Source organism: Rhinolophus sinicus, linkage group LG02 (assembly GCF_036562045.2).
Source record: "Rhinolophus sinicus isolate RSC01 linkage group LG02, ASM3656204v1, whole genome shotgun sequence".
Lineage (NCBI taxonomy): Eukaryota > Metazoa > Chordata > Mammalia > Chiroptera > Rhinolophidae > Rhinolophus > Rhinolophus sinicus.
This window is the reverse complement of record NC_133752.1, coordinates 129,860,234-129,883,933: the sequence shown is the minus strand read 5'-3', so window position 1 is coordinate 129,883,933 and position 23,700 is coordinate 129,860,234. Positions and strand designations below refer to the sequence as shown.

Sequence of the window (23,700 nt, the reverse complement as noted above, 5' to 3'; positions counted from 1 at the left end):
GCCTGCTCTGAGGAGTCTGAACGCTGAGGCCTGTTGCCTAGTAACCTTTACTCTTGAGGCATACGTGCCATCTAAAAAGAGATCTTTTCCAACAGCTGTAATGCAGACATTAACCTAGTGAGTCAGCTGGGTAACCGGATGGACTCTCTTTAACGAATAAAACTCGGGTCAGGATTGTCCACTAACTGAAATCACAGTAGCTCTTCCAAAAGGTTAACTGCAAGACACTGAACACCCAAATCAAGCTGCAGATTTATTTCAAATGTAAAAGAAAATGGTTCTTGAAAATGCTGATGAATAAAGCAAAAGGATACCGTGCTCTCTTCCTACTAGTCAGCGAGCCTGTCCAAGTACAGGGCAATATACAGTACGTAAGTGCTGGCAGAATTTCACAGTAATTTAGTGCTAGATTATCTGTGCCTGGGTTATGTAGAGATCCTCAGTGTGTGATCTGGCTTGTGGGTTGACACCATTACTGAGCGTGAACCAGGGCCCCTGCGCCTTGGCCATAGCCAAATCCCTTGGGCCCAAAGTTCTTCGCATAGCATCCTACAAAAGAAAAGGGAGAGTTAGTGCACGTCCACTTGCTAGCATTGCTTAAGACCCAGGCAACCACAGACCCCCACAAAGTAAAACACATACTGTTGGCAACGCCAAAAAGAGTTCAACTTATTTAAGATGTCAAATGTGCCAACGCAGTAAATGTGAGGGCCATTAGCTGTGAGGGCCACATCCGAGCATTCCGGCTCCTTGGTGTTCAGCTCATGGTCCCAGAGTTACCAGCATGAAGATCAGGCCAGGCAAGTTATATATTTGTCTATTACCTTATATACTGTAAATATAAGGCATATACTCATAGGCTTTGCTTAAAGTTGAAAAGACTATTTGTCATGGGGTTTTTATTTGTTTTTATTGGTAAGGGAGTTTTAAGTGATCAGCAGCTTTATTGTATCATTTAAGATTGTTCTACCGTGTTTCCCGAAAATAAGACCTAGCGGACCATCAGCTCTAATGTGTCTTTTGGAGCAAAAATTAATATAAGACTCAGTCTTACATAAGACCCGGTATTTTATATTGTATTGTAATGTATTGTGTTAAAGACCTGGTCTTATTTTAATATAAGACTGGATTTTATATTAATTTTTGCTCCAAAAGATGCACTAGAGCTGATTATCCAGCTAGGTCTTATTTTTGGGGAACCAGGGTATGGTTTTCTGTCATCTGTAAGCATCTCTAGATCTTTTATTTTCAAATAGCCAGTGACGCTATCCCTCCTTTCCCCATTTTCAGAGTACTACTTTGTTCTTTTCTTTTTAATGCTGGTGACATCTCATTAACCAAGGGGGATATTCCTATGGATAGCAATAACTGATATTAATTTTACCTTTACAATAGATTTCACCTTCTTTCTCAGTCAGAGTTGTTGATTCCAGACTCTTCCCACACTTGGCACATCGGAAACAGTTTTTGTGCCAGGGCTGGAAGACACAAATGCGTAAGTTTGAGAGGCTTGTTTCCGACAGCACCATTTAGATGCTCAGGAAGGTCAACCCAAAGTGAGCTCCCCACTTCTGTGGACCTGACCTCCCAGTGTCTACATTCTTGGTCACCCACAAAAGGGCTGAGTTCTGACTTCATTCAGAAGCTGTACCATTAAGGGTCGTTTTTCTAAGAGCAGTCTGAGACCTGTTCACAGTCCTGGTGAGCCTGAACTGAAAAACGCAGGTCAGCCTCAATGAAAATGTTCCAGCCCATCCAGGGTGCCTCTCCAGGAGATCCTTGGGAAAGGGCTTGGTCCCCATAACTGTGCCACAAGGGTGGTCCAGACCACAGGTGCTCCCAGAGTTTAGTCATTAAGAACGGCTTCTTGGCACAGGACGTCCCCACACCTGCTCCTGAAGGATAAGCAGCCTGTGGCCAGGCTAAGGAGGGGAAGGGGCGAGGGCACTGGTTGAGACAGGCCAGCACCGAAGGCTTGCCCGTTAGTGTTGAAGGAGGAGAAAAGTGGAAGGTCCACTGGTCTTTGTGACTTGAAAACTATGGCCACAAACCCTAACCCTACTTTTGGGGTCATGGATGAATTTGGTTTTGTTTGGGGGAGGGTATACAAATATATGTTTTGAAAGGTTTGAAATAAGATCCCGTGTTTCCCCGAAAATAAGACCTAGCCTGACAATCAACTCTAATGCGTCTTTTGGTGCAAAAATTAATATAAGACTGGGTATTATATTATAAAGACCAGGTCTTATAGTAAAATAAGACTGGGTGTTATATTTATATTATATCATATCATATCATATCATTATATCATATATTTATATATGACCCGGTCTTATACTAAAATAAGACCGGGTCTTATATTAATTTTTGCTCCAAAAGACATATTAGAGCTGATTGTCTGGCTAGGTCTTATTTTCAGGGCAACACAGTCTTAAGAAATGAGTGAATTTTAATCATTTGAAAAAGGAGAGCGAACAAGAACAATGAACTTGAACTAAGACAAAGGTGAGCTGGCTGCTGCCAGTGATGGCATGCAGCAGTGACTGAGTTGGCCCTTGCACAACTGGTCACAATAAGGCACCATGGCTCAGAAACCCCGAGTGTGGAAAAAAAAAAACAAGAGAGAACGGTGGGCCTCAGTGTAGTTCACACTGCAATGGAATGAGGACAGGTTTGGGAGCCAAATTGACATAGGTTCAAATCCTGGCTTTGCCACTTATCTGTGTGGGACCCTGAACCTTAGGGTCCTATCTATAAAATCAGCACAAAGTACCTAAACTCAGAGTAACTGAGGATTATATATAACGAACATAAATATTCGGCAGACAATAGGCAATCAATAATTATTATTTCAGTCATGCCATAATGTACCATGCTTAAGATCATAAGCTTTGGAGTTACACTAGGTTTAAGTTCCGGGCTCTACAATTAACTAGCAGTGTGACTTTGGGCAAATCACTTAATTCTCACCGTCTCAATTTGTTCTTGAGTGAGATGGGAAACCATACTGTGTAGGGTTATTGTGAAGTCTCCATGAGCTAATGTATGTTAATACTACATGGTACCCAGCCCACAGAAAGGGCATGATAATGGTCTCGTCCAGGGGAAGGCCATCTTACTGGAGTATTACACCCGTTTTGGCCTCTTCAATATAAAATGGATGTGAAAAAATGTGAAGTTCAAATGAGGGAATTATTGGGTCAAAAACAGAAATTAAGAGGAAATTCCCAATGAAGACATAACGTAGTCTGATCATGAACTACTAAGTGAAGTTCAGCAGACTTAGCACTTTGCTGCTTTTGCATTGAATCCTTTCAAGTTTAGCACTAATGTCTCAAAGAATCAAAAATGGGGGAAAATTCAATTTTTAAGTAATTTTAAGTTAGAGAAAAGTAATTTCCTGATGAGGAACTATTCTTACATGAAAGGAATGACTGAGGAATTTTCGCTGATCACTTAGTTGCACATGAGAAATGCATTTCATGATTCAGATACCACATTACTTTGTCATTTGACTTCATGACATCTCGTCTCCAAAGTGCTGGGAAATGGAAGTAAGTTTAAGCCACTTAATTTTGAGAACATCATGACTGCTTGTTATACCTTGGAACGCTCTCAAACCAGGACTAGAAATCACTGGCAAACTCACTTTGTTAGGTCCAAAACTGTCAATATTTTGAGCTTAAAGAATAGTCACTAGTTTACACCAGAAAATCTGAGTCTTTTAGTTTATTTAATTTCAGCTAAAAATCTGAAAACTCCCAGATTCCTGTTCACCAAGCAACATAAACTGTTATAAGTCATTTCTGAAGGTGACAGATACGGTCCTAACTCACCTCTCGGGCTTGATGCCCAGCCTCTCACCCCGGTCCATGTTGAGCGTGCCAGCGCCCTGGCCATAACCGTACCCTTTTGGCCCATATTTCTTTCCGTAGCAGGATTTGCAGTAGATCTCTTCATCATGAATTGCCACAGTGGTGCTATCTAAATTTTTCCTGCAAACCACTGAGGGGGAAATAGTTAGAATTTAAAAACGAGGCAAAGATACTTTTTTTAACCTAGGCTGGTCCATCAGATTCTGTTAGTTAAAAGTCAGTCACCAAGGTTGCCTTCATTGAAAGGAAAGGAAATTAGGCTCCGTCTTTTGATGGGAATGTCAGAGAATTTATGGACATGTTTTTAAAATCACCACATATTAGAAGTTTTTCCATGATTATCTCCTTTATTGCCGATTAACTTGCCCCGCCTGCTTAAGGAAAAGGCCCACCTCTCCCACAATGGAACTGATAGGCCCTGTAGAACATGGGAAATGCTCAAGGCTATTACGTAAATAAAACTGAGTTCTTTCCCCAGGTATATATACACCCTCAATCGGCTTCTTCCCACTACGTTTGTGCTTTTTTATTTTTTGGTGTAACACACTTCCCTTTCGCTTTTCAAAATAAGCAATATAGTATGTGAAGACAGGTTTGGGAAAAGATTAAGATGTGTTCCCAGATCAGGCTGGTTCAGTTTTACTGAAACACAGACAGATTTCACACCCTGCCCCTGGAAAAATAAAAGATGGGATTGAGTCTCTGGTAAAGAACTAAAATTTTCTGGGGAAATAATGAAAACACTCCTTAAGTAGTCTAATGCTCATTTTCTGCTCTGAGCCAGCTGAATGTGCCAGGTCAATGCCGCATTCCTTGCTACTTATGCAGAATTAAAATGTGTGAGAAAAGCACTCATTTCCAGGATTTAGTAGTAGAGTGGAGTCTAAAAAGTCACCTAGAGCCTCAGATTCTATCATTGTCGTTAGGCAGCGGTTTGTAATAATCTTTAGGTAGAGAGAAATCAAAGGAATGTTTAAGTGTTTTGTTTCACAGTGCGGCCCCCCCAGGTCAGTGCGCCTTTCTGAGGAGCTTTTGGAAGGGTCGTGGCCTTGGCCCTACAGATTCCACTTCGGTGATTCTAATGCAGGCTGTCTAGGAGCCATGTTTAAGGAAACTGCTGCAGAGAGAGGAGTAACCACCCCGCTTCAGGAGGTGCCTGCTCTGAGGAGTCTGAACGCTGAGGCCTGTTGCCTAGTAACCTTTACTCTTGAGGCATACGTGCCATCTAAAAGAGATCTTTTCCAACAGCTGTAATGCAGACATTAACCTAGTGAGTCAGCTGGGTAACCGGATGGACTCTCTTTAACGAATAAAACTCGGGTCAGGATTGTCCACTAACTGAAATCACAGTAGCTCTTCCAAAAGGTTAACTGCAAGACACTGAACACCCAAATCAAGCTGCAGATTTATTTCAAATGTAAAAGAAAATGGTTCTTGAAAATGCTGATGAATAAAGCAAAAGGATACCGTGCTCTCTTCCTACTAGTCAGCGAGCCTATCCAAGTACAGGGCAATATACAGTACGTAAGTGCTGGCAGAATTTCACAGTAATTTAGTGCTAGATTATCTGTGCCTGGGTTATGTAGAGATCCTCAGTGTGTGATCTGGCTTGTGGGTTGACACCATTACTGAGCGTGAACCAGGGCCCCTGCGCCTTGGCCATAGCCAAATCCCTTGGGCCCAAAGTTCTTCGCATAGCATCCTACAAAAGAAAAGGGAGAGTTAGTGCACGTCCACTTGCTAGCATTGCTTAAGACCCAGGCAACCACAGACCCCCACAAAGTAAAACACATACTGTTGGCAACGCCAAAAAGAGTTCAACTTGTTTAAGATGTCAAATGTGCCAACGCAGTAAATGTGAGGGCCATTAGCTGTGAGGGCCACATCCGAGCATTCCGGCTCCTTGGTGTTCAGCTCATGGTCCCAGAGTTACCAGCATGAAGATCAGGCCAGGCAAGTTATATATTTGTCTATTACCTTATATACTGTAAATATAAGGCATATACTCATAGGCTTTGCTTAAAGTTGAAAAGACTATTTGTCATGGGGTTTTTATTTGTTTTTATTGGTAAGGGAGTTTTAAGTGATCAGCAGCTTTATTGTATCATTTAAGATTGTTCTACCGTGTTTCCCCGAAAATAAGACCTAGCCGGACCATCAGCTCTAATGTGTCTTTTGGAGCAAAAATTAATATAAGACCCAGTCTTACATAAGACCCGGTATTTTATATTGTATTGTAATGTATTGTGTTAAAGACCTGGTCTTATTTTAATATAAGACTGGATTTTATATTAATTTTTGCTCCAAAAGATGCACTAGAGCTGATTATCCAGCTAGGTCTTATTTTTGGGGAACCAGGGTATGGTTTTCTGTCATCTGTAAGCATCTCTAGATCTTTTATTTTCAAATAGCCAGTGACGCTATCCCTCCTTTCCCCCATTTTCAGAGTACTACTTTGTTCTTTTCTTTTTAATGCTGGTGACATCTCATTAACCAAGGGCGGGATATTCCTATGGATAGCAATAACTGATATTAATTTTACCTTTACAATAGATTTCACCTTCTTTCTCAGTCAGAGTTGTTGATTCCAGACTCTTCCCACACTTGGCACATCGGAAACAGTTTTTGTGCCAGGGCTGGAAGACACAAATGCGTAAGTTTGAGAGGCTTGTTTCCGACAGCACCATTTAGATGCTCAGGAAGGTCAACCCAAAGTGAGCTCCCCACTTCTGTGGACCTGACCTCCCAGTGTCTACATTCTTGGTCACCCACAAAAGGGCTGAGTTCTGACTTCATTCAGAAGCTGTACCATTAAGGGTCGTTTTTCTAAGAGCAGTCTGAGACCTGTTCACAGTCCTGGTGTGACCTTGAAAAGTCCATCTCCTTACGGCCGAGAACACCACAGCTCAGGTGACATGGAAGTAACTTCCAAATCCACCCACCAAATCAGCACCAGCTGTCCTGGCTTTTGTCCCCACTACATTAAATAACCTGCAGAGTCCAAATTTTTTAACAGCCTGGCCCTTTGAATTAACAGCCTTTGGGAGCGCCTCCTATGAAACCAACTTTCTTTTAGACAGAGATGTGATTTGTCAAATAAGGGTAGCACTTCAAAAGAGTAATGATTCACATGGAAATGCAATTAAGAAAAAATTTAATCCAAGGCATTTATTTATAAGACAGAATGCCTGAGCGGGATGTGGAGGGTGAAAGGGAGAAACAGAGCAGAGAGTGGACATTCACTGTCATTAATGAAAAACAGCACTCTACCTTTCCTGCGCCAATTATCTTCTCGGCAGCATAAACGGAATCCCCACATCTGGAACACTTCTCAGCACCTCCATATTTCTGAGCAAATTTAGAAGTGTTTGGATTTGTTGTAGGCCTGTGAGGTTGAACACTTGTGGAAAGGAGAAAAAAAAAATTAGCTATTCCAATGAGCCCTTATAAGTCCACAAGGCAGGCATAAGGGAACTCGGGGGCTTACTGCTCTACCGTCTCATGGCTGGAGGCCTTCACAGGCCAGCAGAAGGGGAGGAAGAAAGAAATTAATCCCAGGTGCCAGCCAGAGTTATTACTTTAATCTATTTATGGGCGCATTCTTGTTACAAAAAGACCCAAAGTTAAATATCTGTCCTAAATCTGAAATCATCAAAATTCATTTAATCCCCAGGGCTAGCCTCTCCACCAAACTATTACGCTATGCTTTATAAAAACCTATCACAGCACTTAATTTTAACCCAGAGTCATATTAGTACCACGAGAATCACATCTAGCTTTTTACTTCACATGAGACTGAATAATCAGTGTTAACTTCAGCAGTTTTTGCATAGCGGTCAGTTGATTTAGATAGTCTACAATCAAGGAAGTCAAGCATGTTTTACAAATTAATTTTGCAATATATCTTCAGTAGGGGAAAGGGTGAATATACCACTTTGTGGGAAAATGTTTTAGAAAACTTACCTATTACTATGTGATCTATTTATCTTTACTTTCTCTCTGGATTGAGTGGCATTTTTGTCACTAGTACAGGTCACTATTCAGTATGTAGGTGCACCACCTACTAGGCAGAACACCATTCTGGGCTTTCAGAAGACTTAAAGGCCCTTCTAGAACTTTGTAAGTTAGTTGAGTAGATGAGACACAACAACAGTTGGCACTCAGCAAATGGTAGCTCATTATCAATTTTTCCTACTGGAAAAAATTATACAGCATTTTTTAAACCGTGTTTGATGTGGCCACTGGAAATTTTATTCTAAGCAACAAATTCCAGTTCACTGTACTAATTCACAGTATTGGTTTTTCCAACTGTCCCTAGTGTAGGCATATTTTTAAAAAATGTTTCCACAACCTACTCTATATACTTACTGTTACAAGTGATTTTTAAAAGTTAGTCACAGTGATATCCAACACTTCCAGTTCGGAGTTTCCCAACAAAAATTTCCAAATCTGTCACTGATTATGTTAATAAGGTCATACACATTATCTCCCACCCGCATTCTAACAACTTGGTAGTGTAAGGATAAGTGTTACCTCATGTGGAGGTAACACTTGGAGAAATGTTAATCTGCTGAAGGGCTAGAGACTCAGGAAATTGGTGAGCCTGAACTGAAAAACGCAGGTCAGCCTCAATGACAATGTTCCAGCCCATCCAGGGTGCCTTTCCAGGAGATCCTTGGGAAAGGGCTTGGTCCCCATAACTGTGCCACAAGGGTGGTCCAGACCACAGGTGCTCCCAGAGTTTAGTCATTAAGAATGGCTTCTTGGCACAGGACGTCCCCACACCTGCTCCTGAAGGATAAGCAGCCTGTGGCCAGGCTAAGGAGGGGAAGGGGCGAGGGCACTGGTTGAGACAGGCCAGCACCGACGGCTTGCCCGTTAGTGTTGAAGGAGGAGAAAAGTGGAAGGTCCACTGGTCTTTGTGACTTGAAAACTATGGCCACAAACCCTAACCCTACTTTTGGGGTCATGGATGAATTTGGTTTTGTTTGGGGGAGGGTATACAAATATATGTTTTGAAAGGTTTGAAATAAGATCCCGTGTTTCCCCGAAAATAAGACCTAGCCTGACAATCAACTCTAATGCGTCTTTTGGTGCAAAAATTAATATAAGACTGGGTATTATATTATAAAGACCAGGTCTTATAGTAAAATAAGACTGGGTGTTATATTTATATTATATCATATCATATCATTATATTATATCATATATTTATATATGACCCGGTCTTATATTAAAATAAGACCGGGTCTTATATTAATTTTTGCTCCAAAAGACATATTAGAGCTGATTGTCTGGCTAGGTCTTATTTTCAGGGCAACACAGTCTTAAGAAATGAGTGAATTTTAATCATTTGAAAAAGGAGAGCGAACAAGAACAATGAACTTGAACTAAGACAAAGGTGAGCTGGCTGCTGCCAGTGATGGCATGCAGCAGTGACTGAGTTGGCCCTTGCACAACTGGTCACAATAAGGCACCATGGCTCAGAAACCCCGAGTGTGGAAAAAAAAAACAAGAGAGAATGGTGGGCCTCAGTGTAGTTCACACTGCAATGGAATGAGGACAGGTTTGGGAGCCAAATTGACATAGGTTCAAATCCTGGCTTTGCCACTTATCTGTGTGGGACCCTGAACCTTAGGGTCCTATCTATAAAATCAGCACAAAGTACCTAAACTCAGAGTAACTGAGGATTATATATAACGAACATAAATATTCGGCAGACAATAGGCAATCAATAATTATTATTTCAGTCATGCCATAATGTACCATGCTTAAGATCATAAGCTTTGGAGTTACACTAGGTTTAAGTTCCGGGCTCTACAATTAACTAGCAGTGTGACTTTGGGCAAATCACTTAATTCTCACCGTCTCAATTTGTTCTTGAGTGAGATGGGAAACCATACTGTGTAGGGTTATTGTGAAGTCTCCATGAGCTAATGTATGTTAATACTACATGGTACCCAGCCCACAGAAAGGGCATGATAATGGTCTCGTCCAGGGGAAGGCCATCTTACTGGAGTATTACACCCGTTTTGGCCTCTTCAATATAAAATGGATGTGAAAAAATGTGAAGTTCAAATGAGGGAATTATTGGGTCAAAAACAGAAATTAAGAGGAAATTCCCAATGAAGACATAACGTAGTCTGATCATGAACTACTAAGTGAAGTTCAGCAGACTTAGCACTTTGCTGCTTTTGCATTGAATCCTTTCAAGTTTAGCACTAATGTCTCAAAGAATCAAAAATGGGGGAAAATTCAATTTTTAAGTAATTTTAAGTTAGAGAAAAGTAATTTCCTGATGAGGAACTATTCTTACATGAAAGGAATGACTGAGGAATTTTCGCTGATCACTTAGTTGCACATGAGAAATGCATTTCATGATTCAGATACCACATTACTTTGTCATTTGACTTCATGACATCTGGTCTCCAAAGTGCTGGGAAATGGAAGTAAGTTTAAGCCACTTAATTTTGAGAACATCATGACTGCTTGTTATACCTTGGAACGCTCTCAAACCAGGACTAGAAATCACTGGCAAACTCACTTTGTTAGGTCCAAAACTGTCAATATTTTGAGCTTAAAGAATAGTCACTAGTTTACACCAGAAAATCTGAGTCTTTTAGTTTATTTAATTTCAGCTAAAAATCTGAAAACTCCCAGATTCCTGTTCACCAAGCAACATAAACTGTTATAAGTCATTTCTGAAGGTGACAGATACGGTCCTAACTCACCTCTCGGGCTTGATGCCCAGCCTCTCACCCCGGTCCATGTTGAGCGTGCCAGCGCCCTGGCCATAACCGTACCCTTTTGGCCCATATTTCTTTCCGTAGCAGGATTTGCAGTAGATCTCTTCATCATGAATTGCCACAGTGGTGCTATCTAAATTTTTCCTGCAAACCACTGAGGGGGAAATAGTTAGAATTTAAAAACGAGGCAAAGATACCATTTTCCTGAGAACCGTGGTGGCACATGGTCTACAAATAGTAAAGGCACACGCTGTCTCCAGTGCCTAGTTTATTCTGCGGTTTCCCAAAAGCCATGAGACAGCGTCTGGACTGGTCAGCTACATTTGACAACTATTTACCTTCCTCCACGGATATGACAGTTGTTTCAGAAATATAGCAGAATTTTAACATCCTGAAGTCTCAGACTTTTCAATATGATTTGCCTCTGGCAGGAGGGAGAGAAGTTTGAGATGGCTGTAATTACACACAAAAGGAACAAAACTAACACTTTGCTCCCAAACTCACAACACTCAAATCTTCTCAGCCTCCTCATACCAAATATTGTTGTCACAACCTAAGAAAAGGGTGGCTGAGTGCCTTGGGAGAGTTGTCTCTGTAGCCCCATCTCCCCAAAAGTACCCATGCATTTTGAAACCAGAATTCTAGTTTTCATCACTAGTCTTAGAAGAGAAAAACTATTATTCTTTCATCTCGCCACCAGCTTCTCCAGGAGTGATAAGTATGTCTGAAAATCATCAAGTGGTTTAAAGTCTGCTTTGTTTTCCCTTCGTCCCAAAGGAGAACACATTCTTTCTTGATGGATTTCTTACCACAGGACATCTCCACGTAGCCCACTTCATAAAATTGCCAAATGGCATCATGTTTTATCCAGACATTATTTCACTCTCTAAAACTTCAATTAAGCTTGAGAATAAAAGAAATTGTGAGGGAGCTCATTAGTAGCACAATCAGGCAGCTGGAAATCCAAGATTAGAGTGGTAGCAAAAGGGATTTTACCCCCACCTAGATGAAACTTAAGAACAATTTCTAAAGTATTTGCATTTGCTCTGTGTTCACATACTCTTGGGGACAAACCTACTGAAAAAATAGATTCCTCAAAATAATAATAATAATAATAACTTAGAAGAAAGTGTTAAACCAAATCTGAGAAATGGTAGCTATCATGGAAGGCATACATAGCAAACATTCATATGTTGTATTTTTATTCTTTGTAGCTGTGATTTGCTGTTGTCTCTTACTAGTTCTCTGTGAAGCAGTTGCAGAATTTTTTTCTGAATATTATTTCATCGTGTAACCAAATTTATTTTTAACCTTGGCAGTTTCTAGCTAACTTTCACTGTACAGAACTATAGATATAGCAAATAACTGCATGTATGGGTGGGTTCTTCATAACAAAACCTTCATTAAAGAAAATTTTGTCATTTGAATCAGAAGATGATTAATGAAGACCCTTCTGAAGTGGCTACTCTCCTGTTTTAAAACTGAAGACTTCGTTGTCATTAGAGGAAATTTGCAGGGGTGAGGGGGCTTTTCTCGTGTTCTGTTTCTCTCATTATCAGGTATTTACTGTCTTCCGAGCATATAGGCATGTGTTGTTTTATGTCCTATTTCCCGTCTGTGTCAGACCCTCTGATGAATTTTCCATCTATGAACAATCGTAGTTCCCAACTTGCCTCAATGGGATTTTCATAGCCTAAATTCCTTTCCCTCAAACTTAGGATATCAATAACCAGAAACAACTCTGAAGAGTCACTACCAGAGAAGACAGAATTTGAGCTTCTAGAGAAATTGAGCTTCTAGACTTCTGAATTTGAACTAAAAATGTGCCGAGAAACAAGCAAGACAGTTTCAAAGAGGAGCCCAGCCAGGAGGAGAAAGCTGGGGTGGATGGGGAACCATCCTGTCACAGAAATCAGAGCCAAGCCCATCCACACCACAAGCCAGAAACTGCTGGGTGCCAGACTACAGACGGCACTGAGCTCTCAGTGGATGAGGCAGGGGAGACACGCGTGATAATAAATAAAGTAAATGCCAAACGGAGGCTAAGAGCTATGGGGACACAGAAGGCCAAGTGTCTTGGGTCACCCGGCTGCCCTTGCTACGCTGAGCACTTACAATGTCTAGGATAACAGACAAGTAAAAACCATTTGTGCTTCTAAAATCATCTTCATTAACAAAAACCATCATTTTTTCCTTAAATAAGTAAATGGAAACTCCTTACACGTAAGTTCTGTCACCGGCCGAGCACTGGGAGATACTTACTGCACAGGAAGCAGCAGCGGTGGAAGCTTCTCCCATCACACTGCACCTCTTCTGCATGGTACACGGTCCTCCCGCAGGCCCCGCACTTGTTTCCACCTCCCCAGACGGGCATTCTGAAGGAATGAAGTACTCATGAGAATGTCCCCATTGCCTTCGATATGTCTTCCAGGCTTCCCCCAGCGCTGCTTACACCCAGGGGACAGCTGCAGATTTTGTTTCTTCATGAACCACTCTACCCACACATTTAAAAGGCCTGCGTTCCTCCAAAATAACCTCATCTCCTCTCCTAAATTACAGGTCTCTCGTGAGGAAACTCTGGCTTTCATGCTCAAGTTTTTTTTCCCTACAGGACAAAGGACCTACATTCAGTACAACGGTACAGGTTACCAGCCACAAAACAAACTACGCCACTAGAATGCACAGGAGTTAGGAGAGGAGAGTGGAGAGCGGAAAAGCAAAAACAGCCCCACACCCACCCCCAGGTAAAACGAACGGCCTAACAAGACTCAGCTGAAGAACTCACACTTGGGTGGAGATTTTTATTACGTTGAATTTATTGTTACCACCACCCAGTTCTTACCATTGAGCATACACAAACTAGGACACACTTCCTAGGGAGGTAAAACGTGTTGCATTGCTCTGTAAGAACAAGTTTTATATTTGCCTACTTATGTGAGATTATAGCATAAATAGTATCTGTGACTAGCACGCCTGCACGCATGGAGCCTCACTGTAACCACAACAAACACCCATCCAGATGGTTTCTGTGCTTCACTAACCCCAGGGTCCTCTCATCCAGCCAGCAGTTGGCTTTCCCTCTTGGACGGGGCTGTCAGTCCATACAGAACATGCTACTAAGAACCATTCCCGGCAAAGTGACTTGTTTGTGGAGTGTGTCAGAATGACCTCTGAGCAGTGGGGCAGCTGGAAGTTGAAATCCCCGGCCATCTTGCTGTGAGGTACAGACAACATGTTCTAATCTCCTCAACGAGTTGGTCTGCCTGGACCCAGTTTAAATACTTAGGTCAGAATGGCCCACGGACTCAAGTGCCCTTGGTGGAACAGGAGGCTCTCCAGCAAGGGCAGTGTGTCCCGTCTGCCCTGCCCTGAGTGGAATGTAAAAACACAGCAGAAGAATTCCTTTTTACCCCACCATCATTTTCAGGCTTCCCTTCTGTGAGTGGTATTTGCAGCCCCTGCCTGTGACACCTCCTCGGATGAGTGGTTTGCCTTTCTAGGAAATAGCTGGTTAAGAAAGCTGAGACCTCCTCACTAACTCAAAGCTGGCTAGAAAGAGAAGGGAAAAGGAGGGCTGCTAAGCTAAAACTGAGGAATCTTCAATCCTTAAACAGGAGGATAGTAAGTTCCCATTGTACATCACTAAGGCTTCCAGAACCCAACGACTTCCTGAACATGGAATGAGACCTTTCCGGAAGAAAGAGTCATAGAGTGAATCACTATGTTGGGCATCTTTCTGGCACACAGCGGTCATTCTCTTGTCCCTCTTCTGGTTAACGCTTTCCCAGGTTTTCTTTAGGGAAGCAACCATCTCTTTCTCGGTCCATGTGGTTTAGAGAGGTACATAGTATTAATAAAGGTGGTCTCCTGGGGGTGGTCCACCACGCTTATTACCAATTCAAGATAAAAGTCAGGTAAGCATTTAGAAACTTTTATACAATTTTATGCCACAACAATCAAGAGCATGACCAATGAACTCCTCTGGTTGAAGAGTGTAGAGTCAGAGAACCAATCTGTACTTGGAAATTAGCACAGAAAATGGTCCTTTACCACAGACAGTTTGAAAAGCATTGGTTTAAACGGGATTGACTCTACCTTCAACTCCAGGGCTGGGCGTGACGCAGTCATGGCAACCAGTTCACACTGCATTCTGGGCCGACCAGAGTGACTGGGCTGGGAACAGGCACGAGCCCCAAGCCAGTTCAATGGAGGTTAAACCCGGGGCTTTGGTTTAGAACTATGGGAATGGAGGATGGAGTTGCTAGCAGCTGTCTTAGCCACCATGAGGACCTAGGAATGAAGCCAGCACAGCGGGAAACAGAAAGATGGAAAGACGAGGTGTAGACATTTTTAGTTGTGCCTCATCTTATCCTACACTCATCTATGTGAGCCAGTAAATCCCCTTTTTAAGTCATTTGGAAAGGGAGCTCCTGTTTCTGGAAACAAACAACAACAATCACACACACATACACGCACAGAGACCTAACTGACATGACTAGTTATCACTAACCTATCAGTTTCAACTTGCAAGAAGCCTACTTCCCTTATTCAGACTGGAACAAAGTAATTCCAAGGGTTCACAAGTGTTACCAGGCTACTGTGAAGGCATCCACACAATATCCGTGTCTAGCAACAACAGAATGTATTTGCAAGCTTTCCTTTAGTAGTTGCATAAATCTCTTATTCCCTTCCCTGGAGACAGGTGCTCCATTGTTCAAATCCACAGTGAAACCTGAGCCTGACTGTAAAACCTGACACAAAGCCTTGGCTCCAGCAGCCTGCACGGCTTGAGTTGGGAGTGCGTTTAGTGATACTGATTGTGCCCCATGGCTCCGAGTTACCCGTGATCTGGAGCGAACGCTGATGTATGCAACAGACATCTGCTGGAAGTACCCTCCTGATTCCCAAGGAAACCAAAAACTGAATCCAGGCGTGCAGGTAATGACATTACAATTACTTAAAACTGGATTCCAAGAATTAGTAGCCCAGCTGGCTTTTAAAATATTTTGTTATTGTTTAGGCATTTTTCATCATATCCGAAAATATACTGCTTAATATCAACCTGGTAGCTTACATTTTCACACATATTTACTTCGGAGCAATCACCAATAAGGCATCAGATTTCTATCAAGACTTACGCTGTCTCTGAATGACATTTAAAAATACATTTAAAAAAAACACACAACTTATCACTTCGTTATTCTCTATTGAACGAGCAGCTTGGACTTTTTAAAAGAGAGTATCTGCCCTTTCTCTATGTAACTCAAGGTTACTTAAATTTACTTCTTGTAAGTCTAGTTTAATTTCTATTGTACACCGACCCCAGCCAGATGTGAATGCGTCCCCTTTTCAGGAAATACCTATCAAAGGTCTGTGTACATCACTCAGCTTACTGTGTTACAAGTTTCTTCCCCTCGGGGGAGGGGACCGCATCTCTGCATTCCCCACCCCATCAGAGTACTTGGCACGTTTCAAACTACTTCATTTCTATTGTTTTATGGAATCTTTCCCTTTTCGACCTGTTAGTACAATTCCCAATTCGATCTAACGCTTCTCAAGACAAAGGTAGCACTGTCCTACTTCTCTTTGTCACATTTTTGGATTCTAAGTAAAATTTCTAAGTCATTAACTTTTTAAAAGTTCCATTCAGTTTAAAAGCTTTCCTAAGGCTTTATGAATGACCCTCTCTGCGGTCCCGGCAAATGGCGTAATAGAAAGAGCATCCTCAGAAAGCTTCAGCTGGATTTGTGTCTTATGTTTTAAGCGGGATAGTGGGTAGTTGAGTGTTCCTTATATTCCCTGTTTTGTGTGTCTGAAATATTTCACAATGGAAAGGAGGAGGAAGGGAGGGAGAGAGTTGATTGATTGGTTTAGATAGACCTGGGTTAACTCGCCTATTACAATGGTTGTACAACCTTGGTCTTCTCTGTACTTCTCACCTATAAAATAGGGAAAGGAAGCTCTCTCTACCTCTTAGATATTGTGAAGAAAAAACAAGGTAAACAAATGCCTTGGCAGACATCCGGTCACTTAGCTTGAAGATGGAGGGGGCATCTCCCACTGCCAACCCTGCTGTCAGTATTCCAGGAGGAAAACCCATTGACTAGCACCTATGGTGCAAAGCTCAGAGCAACAAAGAGGGTCAAGAAAAAACTTATCTGATTAGTCACTCATAAACCTTCTTTTCTTGGGACATTGAAACACATTGCACGTATAATGATAGTTCCACTTGTGAATAAGAAATGAAGTTCAAAATTATACTTTTAGGGTGAACTCCTATGGACATTTCCTGCGTTTGGCAGGGGAAAGTGTGATGAGCTTCTATTTCTGTCACTCTTGGCATTGCTATGCAAAAAAAAAAGCCCAAAGCTTCATTTTTCATACACGCATTTGGCTGTACAACTTCCCAACAGCTGACATTAATCACAGCAGACTGGGTTCGCACTGAGCAGTCTGGGCTGCATGCTTCTCCCCAATCCCGTGCATTAATTTACAGAATGGTAAGAGGAGTAATCGAATCCCACTTTACACACATCTCGCAAAAGGGGCCAAACCCAGGCTTATTCCTTCTCAGTCTTGATCTTTGGTGTTCGATGTCTGAAAGAGTTCCAGCACGAGGCTGTATCCATTGCGTTAGATTAAAAGGCTGGTTTACATCTGAACACCTACGTGCCAAATTTCTCTTTGCGGCTTCTCCCTAGTCAAAGACACCACCCCAACTGCGTAAGACCTATACTTACAAGAAAATTACTATCGTCTAACTCTGAGTCACCTTGTGGTAAACTTACCTCATTCTCTAGATAATCAACGAGCCGCAAAATGAGCGCATGAATCATTCTCATACCACCTGTGCTGCAGTCACTGTTTTATTTTAGAATCTCAATGACTTGAATCCATGATTTTGAGTCTACATGTCGCGACTTGCAGTTTAAATGATTCATTCTAATACCAAAGGTTTGGAGTGAATCCGTCTCTAATCCCAGATGCTAAGTGCTTCCAGAAGCTTTGGCATTTTATTACTGCATACTGGGCTTTCTTATTACACTAGAACCTGGTTATAATCCAATGTCCCGAAAGGGAGAATTTATTATAAACCAGTTTTATCGTGAGCCCCACCCATCCAGAGGGGTCACTTATTAATGAATATGTAGGTTAGTAGCATTGTCTCCAATTGGAGTGATTTTTAACAAGGCCAGAGTTTGAGAGCTGTCATTAATTGGAAATTAAGCTTCACTCAATGCCCATTCTAATTTTTTTTTCCTTCTGCTACCCATACCACTTGCTTAGTCTAGATACCTGCTTAGGATGGATTCAATGTTCCATTTCGCTCCTTCTACCAAAGCCAAATAGTCAAGCTGGCCTATAAGACAGCTCAGGCTAAGAGTGAATTAAGAGCATGGATTCTGGAGTCAACAGAATCTCATCTCCCTCATATGTACAATGAAGATAACAGTACTTTTCTTATAAAGTTGTTAAGAAAATGAGATGAGAAAATGTTTATAGTAGGCTGTGGGGACAGAGCCAGGAGTGCAGTTTCCAGGCTCTCAGCCTCACGTGGAAAGGTGTTGGCTCAGGTAGTAAATGGCCATCAACTGTGATTGGATGGCCATCAGTTGTGGCTAGTTGGCCGTCAGCTGTAACCAGTGAGACATTGGCCACTAATATAACTGCTGTGGCTACGCTAGTAGGAAAATGGGGGCTAGCAAGAAGATGGTGCCTGAGCTAGCAAGAGTGGATTGCAGTTAGCAAGTGAGGTTGGTTGGCAGAGAGAAGTGAACAGCAGGTTGTGGATTCTGTGGCTCCTGCTTCCTGTGTTTCTAACCCAGCCGCCAGCGAGAGTGTATTAGTATGGCTTCCCTATCTATGGCTGTGTGGGTGTTCCTTTTGGCCTCACCATGTCCTGCATTCTTATGTGGGGAGCGGGACCAGAGACTCCACATGCCACCCCACATGACATAGGCACTCACTTATTGGTAGCCTTTATCATCAATATTTAGCAATGTTCAATTTTTGTTATCAACACTCACCTTCCCTTGCCCATCTCATACACCCATTCCTTCTTGTGTCCCTGTCGTGCAAGGTGTCATGTGGGTTCTCTGCTCCCGCTCCCCACAAGAGAACGCAGGGTATGGTGAGGCCAAAAAGGAACACCCACGGAGCCATAGGTAGGGGAGTCATACCACTATAGTCTCGCTGGCGGCTGGGTTAGAGACACAGGAAACAGGAGCCACACAATTCTCAACCCTCATTGCTCCGCTTGCAGGCTCAGCCACCATCTTCTTGCTAGCCCCCATTTTTCCGCTAGCATAGCCACAGCAGTTATATTAGTGGCCAATGGCTCACTGGTTACAGCTGACGGCCAACTAGCCACAGCTGATGGCCATGCAATCACAGTTGATGGCCATTTACTACCTGAGCCAGCACCTGTCTATGTGAGGCTGAGAGCCTGGAAACTACTCTCTGGGGCTCTGTCCCCACAGTCCCTAATCTCTCCCATCAGGGCAACTGACTTATCTCCCTCCCTCATCCAGCTCACTCCTGACTTCTTTTCTGTATCTCAAGTAATTTTTCTAGCGTAAGGACAGCTAAGAAACAATGTACAATGTTTTACTGTTTATGAAGCTCTCATATAAATGTAGTAACTCAACCTTTTATGAGCCATATCCTGGGTTAGGAGCTGAGGATAAAAGGGTTATAAAGACAGGTGTCTGTTTCTGTGTGGGAGTTCTACTGTGGTGGTAGAAATATGTAAACAAACAACAGTAGTCCAACACCACTAATGACGTAGAGGCGTGTAGAGAGGACTGCATGGTCTGCTTATACAGCGATGGCAGAACGATTTCATCTTGTAGATCCACTGATAGTGGGTTCCTGGAACTATGTTGACAAAGATTCTGAAGTTCAATCAAGGTTCCACATGAAAGATTATTGTGGTTAACTAATGTCTGCCGTGGAAATTGCACTACCTATGCTACCTCGAAGACATTCCTGGTAGACGAGAAAGAGCATGGAACTTAGAATCAGACAGACAACGTTTAAAAGTCAGTTATCAGCTCTGTGATCTTGGCCAAGCTCCTTCACCTCTGAGCCTCCACTTGTTTAGCTATAACTTGGAAATGAACGAGAACTCTCTCATAGCGTGGTTGTAAGGATCTAATGAGCTAATGTTCGTAAAGTACCTGGCAAAGAGTCTGTGCTCCACAAATGTTGGTTTCCTTTTCCTTCAGGAGCGCTACTGGGTCTGAATGGCTACCAAAAATTCAGTCATTAGGTGACCTGCTAAGGTCACTGACCTCCAAAGCAAATCCAGGCTCAACCCACACGAATATTTGACTCCAGATCCACAAGCTGTTCCCAAAACTTCCGTATCTGATTTAAGGGTTGAGACCATTTAAGTCACCTGAGAATTATCAGTCTCTGAGTTACCAAATTACTTGCATACAGGAACACCCGCCCTTTTGCCCAGTCTTCATCCATCCGACTAGTAGGTAGTAAGTGTGCTCTATGTGCCAATCTCACACCCAAACTTACTTTCAACCGAAATGCTCTCTACCACTCCTCTCTAACCTAAACTATCCTCATTCCAGAGGGAAACCTCCCTTCCACCTAGTAAGCTCTCCTGTGTTCACCCCAGCCTCACCATTAATTACTAATTCTGTATCCTGCTACCACTCACATCTTCCACTTGGATTACAGCAAAATCCTTGACAGCGATTTGGATACTACCTGCCAAATCACATATTGTAATTAGAATGCAACTATGCTATAAACTCAGTCACTCTGATCTCCAACATCTGCCATAGCAATTCACAATCGGTGTCAACTACAAGGTATTTAATTATCCAAACAATGTTTGTGTGATTTTTACATGGAGTCAGACCAAGATTTACATGCCAAGACTACTGTTTATTTGCCCAATGATCTTAGGTTGGTTATTTGATCTGGTAGTTTTCTCATTTTAAAAATGGAGATATGCTTATTTATATCATAAGTCAGTTCTGAGATTAAATATATGTAAAGCACTTAGAATACTGCCTGCATATGATACATAAAAATAATTGCTACATTGTTATTTACTTATTGTAACATTATTATTTAATCACATAAAGCTTGCTAAGTAGTTTACTGATAGTAACTTATTTAATCCTCATAAAAACTGAGGTAGGCATTTTCATCATCCCCATTTTATGGGTGGGGAAGCTGAGGCATAGAGATAGTAAGTGGCTTATAACTAAAATCAAAACAAAATTATCAATTCAGCTTAAAAATTAATACCAATAAAATTCAAATGAGCTACACTGAGTTTATTTGACTGATATTTCACTAAAACTAAACCACTGCTAGCAACACAAATACAGTACAGGCTTCTATGTCTCTGGCACAGGTTCTTTTTAAATTGGGTATTTCCTGTACTGTCGTGTGCTGAATGGGGGTTCAATTCTCTCTTCACTTTTCTCTTTTGGGAGAGAAGCCACCATGAAACCCTTTTTCCTATAGTGAACTGAGAAGTCCTTTGGCCCTAATGTATCACATGGTATGAGTCAAGGACAATTAGTAGTACTGTTGGCACAATGAGATGGTAAGAAAAAAAGCAAACAACCTGATGATATCCTTTACAAGTGATTCACAATATACATTTATTGGTTCTCCCTCTATGACTTATACCAATGCTTAAAAGTTTTAATAATCAGAACTTGTGCCCAGCTCCTGCACAATTCAGTTTGAGAAAAGTTCCCTACATTAGGGTTCGGAATCCAAGGGTCCACAGATCCCTGGAAATTCTAGGGATCAGTGAACTTGGTACCGTATGGTTTCCTTTATGCACTTAGGAACATTTTGAGAAGGGGTCCAGAGGCTTGACCAGGAAGGTCCACAACACAAAAACAGTTAAGGAACACTAACGTAGGTGATCACGGACCCCAGGGAATCCAGGGATCCCCACCCAACAGAACACAAATATAATGCAGCAAATACCAGCCCAGGAAATGATGAGGTGCCCCAGGAAACCCGTGACTATCTGCAACGGGAAGAGAGCTGGCCTCCTGTAAGCCTTAGGAGATAGAGTTCCCATCTGAGGAGTCGTCTGAGTCACCGCTCTCCTGGAAGAGGCTTTCACTAACCGAGCAAAGCACAGAACAATCTCTAATTACAAGGAACCTCTCCAGGCTGGGCTGGCCTTTGTATATACCAATATATGCCTTACGACAACTCTGCAAGGTCTGTGATATCATACCTAGTTTACAAGATAAGGTAACTGAGGTCAGAGAGTAACTTGCCCAAGGTCATCAAACCAAGTGTGCTGGAGCTGAGATGTGAATTTGGACCCAACTGGCTTCAGTCCTTCCCTTCTCACCATGCCATGATTTGCCAATTTAATCAGGACAGAACTCCAATGAGTACTGCTTTCAGCACAGTATTTAGCAGATACCAATGTCAATATTTGTTAAATACATTTGGAGGAATCCATTAAAAACATGATAGAAATCTGAGATCAAATGTGTATATATTGCTTGAGTCCAATGTAATCTTTGTTCACTTCAAATGCAACCTCACTCATTCCTTCATTCATTCAATTAACCAATGTAGGCTCTGGCCCAACAATATTTAAGGCACCATGCAAGCAAGGATTCATGGGACGCAGATCCTGTCTCTACCCAATTTCACTCTGACAGAGCAAAAGAAACTAGAATACAGAGTAAAAAGAACCTTGAGAACTACTGATAACGTATCAGTGGCAATCAACCCAAAAGAGTAATGACCAAGAAGACAATGGGGGGAGACCATGGAGGATTTGATAAAATTGATTCTAGTTTGCGATGCAGTTTCGATATTACGTGAAATTCACCCTTTTAGAATCTATTGCCCATCTCTTTCCTGAAAAATTTGCGTCACATTAGCCAATTTTCTGGTTGTCCTACTTGAATTGTTGGCGTTTTAAAGGTAGCGCTTTAAAACAGGTTAATCAGAAAAGTTAAGACCATTCTTACTGAGTATAAAAATTACCCCAAATAAAAGGCATTTGTACAATGAAAATGTGCTTGGTCTGCAGACTGCAAATAAAACAGGTTAAACATTTTGGGTAACCATTTAAACAAACGTCCTAGTGTGGAGGGGCTGAGGTGGGTGCCTCGCGACTTAGAAACCCTCCCTCCCACTGCGGTTGCCTACGTGGAGCTTAGGAACCCACGGTGTGATTTTCAGGACCTGTTGCAGGATTTCACAACCAAGCATTCCTGCTTCCCTCATTTGTAGCTGAATAGTAGAAAGTTCCGGAAAAAGCTGGGAGAGTGATCGACCTGACGTTTCACTGCTTCAACATTTAAGGTTCGGTGCTTGGTGGGCAGAGACCACCAAACAATGGGGATGCCAGGAGCTCTCTACAGCAGCAGGGGAAGGATTCTGAGGTGTGCGGGCTGTAGGAGCCGCCACCTCCCCCCAGGGCTCCGAACCCGCCACTGGGAAGGTCGCCCTCAGCGCGGACCACACTCCGGGCAGAGGAGACCTGGAGACTCGGATCCCGCCCTCCCCTCCGCGGAGAGGGAACCGGCCTCTGGAGGAGGGGGCCCAAGGCTACTAAAAGGAGAAATAGCAGCCACGCGAAACTCTCGACCCCGCCTCCCTCCCAGAAAACCCGTAGGATTTCAACAACTGGTGTGGAGGTCACGCACAATTATTTATCTGTCCCGCGGGCCCAGGATCCGAAGACAAAGCCGGGGCGGCCGCGGGGAGCCGGGCAGCTAGGCGGAGTCCCGGGAGTGGGGGCGAACCGGGGAGCAGGGCTGAAGAGGCTGGAGGCTGACATAGGGTCGGTGATCGGGATGTCAGGGGAGATGTTGGGGGCGCCAGCAGGGTGGCCTGAAGCTCCTGGGAGATTGTGGGGACCTTCCCTCCCACGGGGTTGGCGGAGACACCCCCAGCGCCGCTACTCACTCGAATCCCAGGCAGGACCAAGCACCGCCAGCAGAGCTAGCGAAGCCGACTCGGACGGAGCGCGCTGTGAGTCCGGGAGCCGGGGCCGGGACAGTGCCGGCACCTTAAAAAGAGCCCCGGGTGGGCGTGGCCTGCGCGAGCCCCGCCCC

General features: G+C 42.8%; 2 protein-coding genes across 4 annotated transcripts; both read right to left on the bottom strand.

The window, feature by feature from the left end:
* Positions 1-242: 242 nt before the first annotated feature.
* LOC141570016 (cysteine and glycine-rich protein 2-like) lies at positions 243-4,018 on the bottom strand (the record flags this gene model as incomplete). Its single annotated transcript, XM_074324875.1, has 3 exons — positions 243-549; positions 1,385-1,530; positions 3,837-4,018. Coding segments are annotated over 3 exons (405 nt in total), but the record flags the coding sequence as incomplete, so codon positions are not given.
* Positions 4,019-5,268: 1,250 nt separating this feature from the next.
* LOC109460039 (cysteine and glycine-rich protein 2) lies at positions 5,269-23,693 on the bottom strand. Of its 3 annotated transcripts, none has more exons than XM_019755032.2 (6): positions 23,552-23,693; positions 12,884-12,996; positions 10,607-10,775; positions 7,146-7,275; positions 6,418-6,511; positions 5,269-5,577 (listed from the first exon to the last, which is right to left on the bottom strand). In XM_019755032.2, the coding sequence occupies exons 2-6, from the start codon at positions 12,993-12,995 to the stop codon at positions 5,501-5,503; spliced, it is 582 nt and encodes a 193-aa protein (XP_019610591.1). In that variant the 5' UTR covers position 12,996; positions 23,552-23,693; the 3' UTR covers positions 5,269-5,500. The 3 variants fall into 3 exon arrangements, with proteins under 3 accessions (XP_019610591.1, XP_074181487.1, XP_074181486.1); XM_074325386.1 differs by lacking the exon at positions 23,552-23,693 and adding an exon at positions 17,135-17,138; XM_074325385.1 differs by lacking the exon at positions 23,552-23,693 and adding an exon at positions 16,516-16,551.
* Between the last annotated feature and the right edge of the window lie 7 nt (positions 23,694-23,700).

What these genes read in the sequence shown, in the direction of transcription:
- LOC109460039 (XM_019755032.2), bottom strand. Translation starts at nt 12,995, where the DNA reads ATGCCCGTCTGGGGAGGTGGAAACAAGTGCGGGGCCTGCGGGAGGACC. An exon ending in CCGCTGCTGCTTCCTGTGCA is followed by an intron (nt 10,776 to 12,883) that starts GTAAGTATCTCC and finishes TTTCCCCCTCAG; the next exon opens with TGGTTTGCAGGAAAAATTTA. An exon ending in CTGGGCATCAAGCCCGAGAG is followed by an intron (nt 7,276 to 10,606) that starts GTGAGTTAGGAC and finishes CCTTTCCACAAG; the next exon opens with TGTTCAACCTCACAGGCCTA.